The 8,177-nt window shown below is 40.3% G+C and overlaps 1 protein-coding gene across 1 annotated transcript; it reads right to left on the bottom strand.

The window, feature by feature from the left end:
- Positions 1-1,475: 1,475 nt before the first annotated feature.
- LOC107085412 (achaete-scute homolog 1b-like) lies at positions 1,476-2,947 on the bottom strand. Its single transcript, XM_015375712.1, has one exon. It carries the CDS (start codon positions 2,758-2,760, stop codon positions 2,155-2,157), a length of 606 nt encoding a protein of 201 aa, XP_015231198.1. The 5' UTR covers positions 2,761-2,947; the 3' UTR covers positions 1,476-2,154.
- Between the last annotated feature and the right edge of the window lie 5,230 nt (positions 2,948-8,177).

Below are 8,177 nucleotides of genomic sequence, written 5' to 3'. Positions count from 1 at the left end.
CCCACAGAAGGAGTCAGTTGTGGAACCCATTTCTGCCATTTGAAATATAGACTACTAGACATGAGCTTCAAAGTAAAGAATAAAGTTATAGTCTGGACTTTTACACTTACATTTTTGTATACAACCCCAAACTTAAGAGATGCAAATAGCCTTTAAGTATTTACAATTTCTGATCATCAGACTTAACGTTATAAATTTGATATCCAATGCCATAATAACATGGAGAGTATTTTTGGAAAAAAGTCATACTTTGCCTTTTGAAACATATATGCCTGACATGCCTAATCTTGGAATTCAAAGTAATTCTGATTCAAACTTATTATCTTAACTATTGCACTTTTGATTGTTTGAAAAAGTCAATTACAACAATCATCAATTTACCAATTTCCAAGAATTTCTGTCACATGTTGTAATCTAAAACATCATCAACTTTCCAAATTATAACGCTGGGATGCAAGATCCTAAATAAAATTAGATCGACTCTTTTGATTTTGGAGCTCATCCTTGAGTTTCATTTGTCATAATTCTGACTTTAAAATTAATATTTATAAAATAGTCTTACATTTGTTATAATCTTGAGATAGTTATGATGTTTATATGTTCAATTGATTATCATCAAATTAAGATGCAAGTTTGGGATTATAGACTCATGAATATCACAGCTTCATAACCATGACAATGAGATTAACTTGATTTTAAAGATAGTCGCTTTTTTCATAATTACTTTTAAAGTTTAAAAAAATCTCACTTTATAACCCTTTTTAACTATTGCCGAAAAGGCTTTGGTCGCCTTAAATAATGAGTTCTCTATTTCTCTCCCTGAATTTGGCATTGGGTGTTTGTTTACCACAGAAGATCTTCCATAATTCGCATAATGAAGCGCAAAAGCTCTGCACAATGGCGCTCACAATGGGGTGTTGTGCTCCTTGATTGGCCTGTGTGCGCAATGACAAGCACAGTCGGGGATACAAGCAGCCATACAGCTTCAGGTTTTTATTTAGATTGATCTCAATCGGGCAATAAGAATTTTGACCCACCTCATTGTATCGCTGACTTTCCTAGGGCTATATTTCAAAGTGTCCCTTTGACTGAAGTGAATTGCAGAACGCCGCCCCCTCCTTCCCCTCTCCATCCTCTCCCTCAGCCCCAGGCACTCTGCGCTATTATTGGTGTATGCAAAAGAAAACAATGCGATGCATGAAACGTAATATTAATCTCCCCGCCATGAAAGCGGACAAAGCGCTGTGGAAGGTGCGCGTCAATAATTGTTATTGAGTGCTCACCCAGCTGCGCAATTTTCCCCCTGTGCCCAACCAAGTCGGGAAAAGGTCACGCATGGAGCTCTGAATAGAAGAGAATTTCCCTCTATTTTGCCCAATTACCGCCCCACACACTTGCCTACATCAACACACACACATGCACTCGCAAGATAAAGTGAAGAGCCAACCAACTGCAAAGCCATAATATAAATAGGTTTGACTTTATTTATAAAAAAAACTTGTTTTACACAAAATATATCTGTTAAAATTGAATATTTACATTTTTCAGCTACGAGAAACAAGTGCATACATCAATAAATGTCTATCAAAAAGAAGAAAAACTACAATCTGTCACAGGTAGTCATACACGTCACACATGCCATACCTGACAGCTGGCTGTCAGAAAAGTGGCAGTAATAACATTTTTTTTTTTTTGTTTGGCTCATTGTACAAAAATAATGTCTCCGTGTTAAAACAAATTGTCCTATGATAGTGTTACAAAATGTAAGCTACTACGTCATAAATGAACAAGTCTGTTGACGCGTCATCTTCCAGGCGGGAGACAAAAAGTGCAGCGGGTGAGGAAGGCAGTCCTGCAGGAATCGGAGCTCCGTCTCTGCAGGGTCCTGCAGCTTTAATTGCACTTAAAATCCAACAGAGCGCCAACGTTTGCACGCATCGATGTGAGTCCAGCTCCTCTTCTTTCTTACTTTCAGCTGGGCCACTTTTGATCTGCGACAGGATGCTCCCTCTCTCTCGTTTTCTCACTATTGCTTTGCTCCCTCAGAAGCTTTAGGAGATACAGTTCCCCTGCAGGCACAGCGCGCAGGTTAAAGAAAGCTGGGTCAGCACTTCTCAAATCCATGCTGATGTTTTGGATTAAGGGCTGACAGCATCAATACCTGTCGAACCAGGTGGTAAAGTCCAACAGTTCCTGCTCCTCTGAGCTCAGAGGTTCGTAGCTGCCTTCGTCTGATGAGTAGGTTGAGTGAGGTGACTCCGGGTCGGCGGAGTAGCTGTTGGAGAGGGTCGGGGACGGCAGCCCGCACTGGAAAGCGGCTGAGACCGCGTCGTGCTCGTCCAAGAGCTGCTGTAGAGCCCTGATGTACTCCACCGCAGACCTCAGCGTCTCCACTTTACTCATCTTCTTGTTGGCGGCACCGTTCGGCACGTGCTGACGCAGCGTCTGGAAGCCCATGTTGACCTGCTTGACCCGGTTTCGCTCCCTCTCGTTCCGCCGGGCCACAGCCACGGGTTGCTGCTGGGGGATGGAGTAACCGAGCCCGTTGAAGCTCAGGCGGCGCTTGCATCGAAGCAGCTCCGGGGAGCTGGAGCGCTGTCTCTTCAGCACCTTGTTTTTGCTCTGGAAGGCGAGGGCTGCGCTGGTGTTCTGGTGTGCGTCAGGACCCGGTGCGTCCTGGACCGCTGGGGCGTGCAGGCTGAGGGTGGTGCGTCCAAAGGTGAATGCCGTTTGCGTGGTGGTGATGGTCGCGGTTTCCATCTCGCTGACAGTTCGTCTAATGTGATGAATTCAGGGAATACGTGAGTGGGCTGGCAGTGTTCAGCTCTCGTGTCCTTCGCGTGGGGACCGTGTGGCTAACTCTCTTCCAACTCTCTCTTGACTGCTTACACTCCACGAGCCGATCTGACCCAAACTTTGGCAGCACTCCTCTTTTTCAACACGCGCCCCAGCACGCACCCCACCCACACCCTTCTTTTTGGGGGAAACGCACGCTTTTCGTGGCGAGGCCCCGCCCCCGCTGTGTGATTCTTCCCCCCCACCCCAGGGCCAGGCGCGTGGCTCAGGGAGCTCAATAAACAATCCAAGCTTTCACTGCGCCGGGAGCACGCGCTGGGCTCATTTACATTCCAATGTCTCCAACCTGAAGGCCCATTGGTCGGTTCAAACGGCCTGCAACCGTGCGAAAAGAAAGAAGGGAAGGAAAAAAAACACAGAGAGGGAAAAGAGTGGAGAATAAAGAGAAAAAAGTGCATAGTTTAGTTCTTTGAATTGCCCTTTGAATCCAACATTGTAACTCTGGCACGTCTTCAAATTATCAGCGCCCCCCCACCACTGCCACCCCGGCCATCTTTCTCCTGAAGCTATTTACAATCACAAATACCAAGGACGCTCTCTGCTGTATCCAGGCGACAAGCCCACAGAGAAAAAATAAATCCAAGCGTGTCTCAAAGAGCCAAATAATTAAAAGTCATGAAGCTCGCGGGGGGAGAAGTCCGTGTAAAGTAAACATTAGCGTTACTTTATGTGGATGAGAAAATATTTGACATATAAACTCAGAACGAAATCAACATTTCTTCTTCTAAATGTGGTGAAACATTTTGCTTGTTGCCTGTTTGTGCTACACATTTTTGGATGAAAGGAAAAGCCACTTCTAAAGTCCAGAATCACGGATGTAGAATTTCAGCACCACATCTGACTGGACAGTGGCACGGCATCACAACATGTGCAACATTCACCCGCTTAACTTTAAACTGGGTCGGTTTTTTTTCAATAATCATCCATTTTTTCCTCATAATTTTTGGTGTTAAAGATCTGGGAATACTGTTATATTTAAAAAGTCTCAAGAGTAAAAACAGCTCTAAGAAGTCAGCGTTGAAGCAAAGGCAACAGGTTACCAATAAAAATGTGTCACTTGCTCTCTCTTGTGGATTGAAAAAGACATTACATGTTTTTACAATTTGTTTTTTTTATGCAAACATGTAAAACCTTATTTAAGGATCAGCAACGTTTTGAATATCAATTTCCTATATAACATCACAAATTGCATACTTAATTTACTGTTAAACGGCAAAACAACAGGCACACTTACATATTTTTGGGCTCACCATTATATTATATTGTTAACCTTTTTTGGGGGGCTTTTTTTGGCCCTGACTTATGAATTTGACCAACATGACAAAATGTTTGGACATCCATGTACGAATTTCTCAAAATTTCTTTAAACATTTCAGTTGTTGATCTTTGTGTTTGTTTGTTTTTTCTTAATCTGAATTTAAAATGTAAGCCCGTTTTTGCATTAAAAATACACATTTATTAATATTTAAGCTATTTTTGTTGTTTTTCTTACAAAAGCATATCTGTTGGTCACTTATTTAAAAGAAAATACGTTGAACTGGGATCTGGAAACAGTGCGGAGTGGGTAGCACTGCTGCCTTGCAGCAAGAAGATACCGGGTTCGATCTCAGGTCCGGGGTCATTTGCATGTTCTCCCCATGCATGCGTGGGTTCTCTCAGGATACTCCGGCTTCCTCCCACAGTCCAAAAACAAGACTGTTAGGTTAACTGGCTTCTCTATATTGTTGTTAGATGTGAAAGTGTGTGTGAATGGTTGTTTGTCCTGTGTGTCTCTGTGTTGCCCTGCGATAGACTGGTGACCTGTCCAGGGTGTAACCTGCCCATCACCCATACACAGGTGGAGATAGGCACCAGCACCCCTCACGACACCACCAGGGATAAGCGTGACTGAAAATGGATGGATAGTTTCCCAATTAGAATTTGTCTACTCAGCAGCCTCCCCTTGTCACTCATCCTGTTTGTGGCTTTAGTCTGAGGCAATAGTTTTCTGCTGGAAATAAATATATATTGCTGTATTTTCCATTGGTGTTTATCCTTTTGAGGTCAGCAATCATATTGTGTTTTTGTTTTTTTTCACTTCTCATGATTTGGTGGGTCTGGAGTTAGAGTAGGTGTTAATCCTGTGACTTGTGATTAAACTATTAGAAGGAGAGCACATTAATTTACCACTCCATGTACAGCTGGTGTACAGTTTTAAATTTATGACCTTTCAACTCATATTATTGCACATTTTACTGATGTTTAATCAATGATTTTATTTTATGATTTGTTTATTAAGAATTAATTGTTTAAATGAAGCAAATTTGTCAGTAAACAGTTAGAAATAATAATTTTACCTTGCAATTTATGTCCATAGGTTCTTAGTTCTGGCTACAGTAAATAGGGATGGGGAGGAATCTAAATGTGTTTGTACACTTCTGAATGGTGATGGGGTGGGCAGGAGGATTTTCCTAAAAGAGTAAACCATTCTTAAAATGTTGAAAAGTGTGAACAATCCATAAGCACCTTTAAGATGCCATAATTCTGTATTTATTGATAGTTTTGTGTGCAGGATTCCCATCTTCTTGTTGTCACCAGCAGGGGGCACCTTGAGAACAGTCCATTTCTGGTTAGTTACTTATGGTGTCATGACACATCTACCTATATTTAATTAAAAAATCCTGATCACATGGAAGCGCAATGACACTGAATACTATTATTCTATCGTAGGTTTATCTCCATATAAAAATATTGACACTTTTAAATATTAGGATTTAGAAGTTAGAATGTCAATTTGCTCTCTCAGAGTATTTAAAAGTTGTCTCTTCAAAACCTGTTTATTTGTCAAGAAGAGCTTGGATATAATCAACTAATTGATTTATGTGATTTCCTTTAAATTCAAAATGGTTAAACCTGTCTGTTAAATTCACAACTGCAATATGACACCATGTGACTCATTCACTATAACTATATTTATATCTCATTTTCACTTCTGTAGACTAGAAAAAATTCTCATGAAGTCTAACTGGCTCTATGCTGACAGGTAAAGGTGTGCCTTTAAACAGAAGTAGAGCAGGTTTTTCAAGGCGCTGCACTTTCTGTTGACTTACATTCAGTCCTTTAGACTGTGCCTAAAAAATTTGTTCACACAGTATTCCATAGGAGACATGCGTAGAGGGCTGATATTGGCTGAATGGGCATCAGTGGATGTGTGGGGAATTTGCACATAATAGACAGAGGAAGATAAAGATAAGATTAGAAGAGGGGAATGACTAAGCAAGAAGAGTATTTTAAGAACTCCCTACAAAAATCCCCTAAAAGCTAATAGAAAACATAGACTGACTGCAGCTGCATGATGACAGTTTGTCCTCTACACACAAGCATAATGACAAAGAGTTCAGTTTATTTATATTGTGCTAATTCAAAACAAATGTAATCTCTTCCAGAATCTTCATTGTGGGACGATAAAGGGATTTTCTTCTCTATTTACCAGACAAAAATCTTCTATTCATATCCAATTATGCGTAGTTTAGAACTATCTAAACAAAATTCAAAGCAGTCAATCAATCTGTTCAAGCCAGTTATTTATATAGCCAGATTCTAATCCGATTACACAAAGTAAAAATAAATATAATTATATAACAATAAAATCAGATTTAGTGGATCATTCAATACCAGATGGTACAAAAGACATATCTAATCAAGTTCATCATACTGAGAACAAGTCACTCTGAATAGGAAAAAAGGTGTAGGTTGTAGGGTAGCAAAGGGGCAAAGCATCCCACCAATCCAAGAAGGTCTTGGTCCACAATGCGGTTGTCATGGGTTTGATTCACCATATAGCTTCCCTTCTCAACCCCAATTTCTGTCAGCCAACCCTTAGATAAAGGCCATTAGTGTCAAAATAATCTCTAAAAAAACAACGGTTTTCTTTTTAATGAACAAAATCAATTTGGGGGTATGAACCAATGCTATTGGCAATATAGTGTAACTACCACTTACTGGCTTTTTAGATTATTTGTTTCAACCAACAAAACAAATAAAAAAAATCTACAGAGCCACAAGGAAAATAAATATTACTTTGAAAAAAAACCAACAAATGTAAAACAATTTTATGGTATCCTGTACAATGGCTATAAAACTGTTCTCCTGTGTATCACTTGTACGAGTTATAACAAAAGCATAATGGCTGATCAGTAAGAAAATGAGCAGACAAGTCATTGATAGTGATCCCATGCAGAATGAGTAACTGTTTAAATTTTTGACACAATCGAAAATTACAAACTTTAACTTTAATGAATTGGATAGAAAAGGATACATGCTTTGTAACAGTTCTACTAATGTTCTGTAAAGACATCATAAGTCTCTTTTCCACAAAAAGTCCAATAATTTAAAGCCTCGGATTGTATTACCCAGGTTATAGGAATTCTGGGTAATTCATTAGCATGCGTTCCTATTAATCTGGAAGCCCTGGAACAACGAGTCATACAGAAACAACCATACACATTCAGACCAGCGGGCCACAGTAATAAAAACATACAGCTGATTCTCCCTTTACCTCAACCAGCTAGAAGTAAATCCCTAAGCTTAAGAAGTTTGACAGTTCATTTTTTGTTAATCTATATCTAGCCAGAGTTACTTTTTAACTATATGATTAATTTAAAGTAACTACTAAAAGCTAATTTGCATAATTATTTTCTTTTAATAACCTGGTAAATTTCATGTCTACAGCACAAACAGACTAAATGGCTGACTAAATACTTTTTTGCCCCACTGTAAGCATATATCTATAATAATTAGTGGCTCTAGACAGGGTGATTAGATGATGGACTCAGTATTCAACTCGTGATCTCACTTGCAGTCCTGTCAGCATAAGCCCCATTTACTGTCATGATTGGTTCTGAATCAAACCCACATGCAGAACACTACCAGGAGACAGATGAAAAGTTTAACAGAGTTTATTAAATGTTTGCACAAAATTAGACTGCGTTCAGGAAACAGGTCCGGGCTGGATTCTCAGGCGTCTGCAGAGATGACAGTTTGGTTAACCAGGTGGATAGGAAGCGTTGTTTAGTTTTCTGATTATTGCAGATTATACCTTGGAGAGTTTCAGGCTTTCTTCTCAGAGGGGGGGAACTGGTTGGGTCCAGAGACTGTTGGTTTGACAGTGTGCTCAGCAGGTGCAGCGTCTTACTTCTGACTGTTGGATCAGACCTTGGATTGAGGGGTTAGCTCTCCTTCCGAGAGCAGCAGGTGGATTCCAAAGTGAGATCTTCAGGTTTGACTCTCTAGGGCAGGCAGGCGGATTCAGGTTAAGCTCTCCCAGAGCTTCACATGAGACA

This window comes from Cyprinodon variegatus, unplaced genomic scaffold, assembly GCF_000732505.1.
Source record: "Cyprinodon variegatus isolate N-32 unplaced genomic scaffold, C_variegatus-1.0 Scaffold124, whole genome shotgun sequence".
Classification (NCBI taxonomy): Eukaryota; Metazoa; Chordata; class Actinopteri; order Cyprinodontiformes; family Cyprinodontidae; genus Cyprinodon; species Cyprinodon variegatus.
This window is presented reverse-complemented; position numbering and strand designations above follow the sequence as displayed.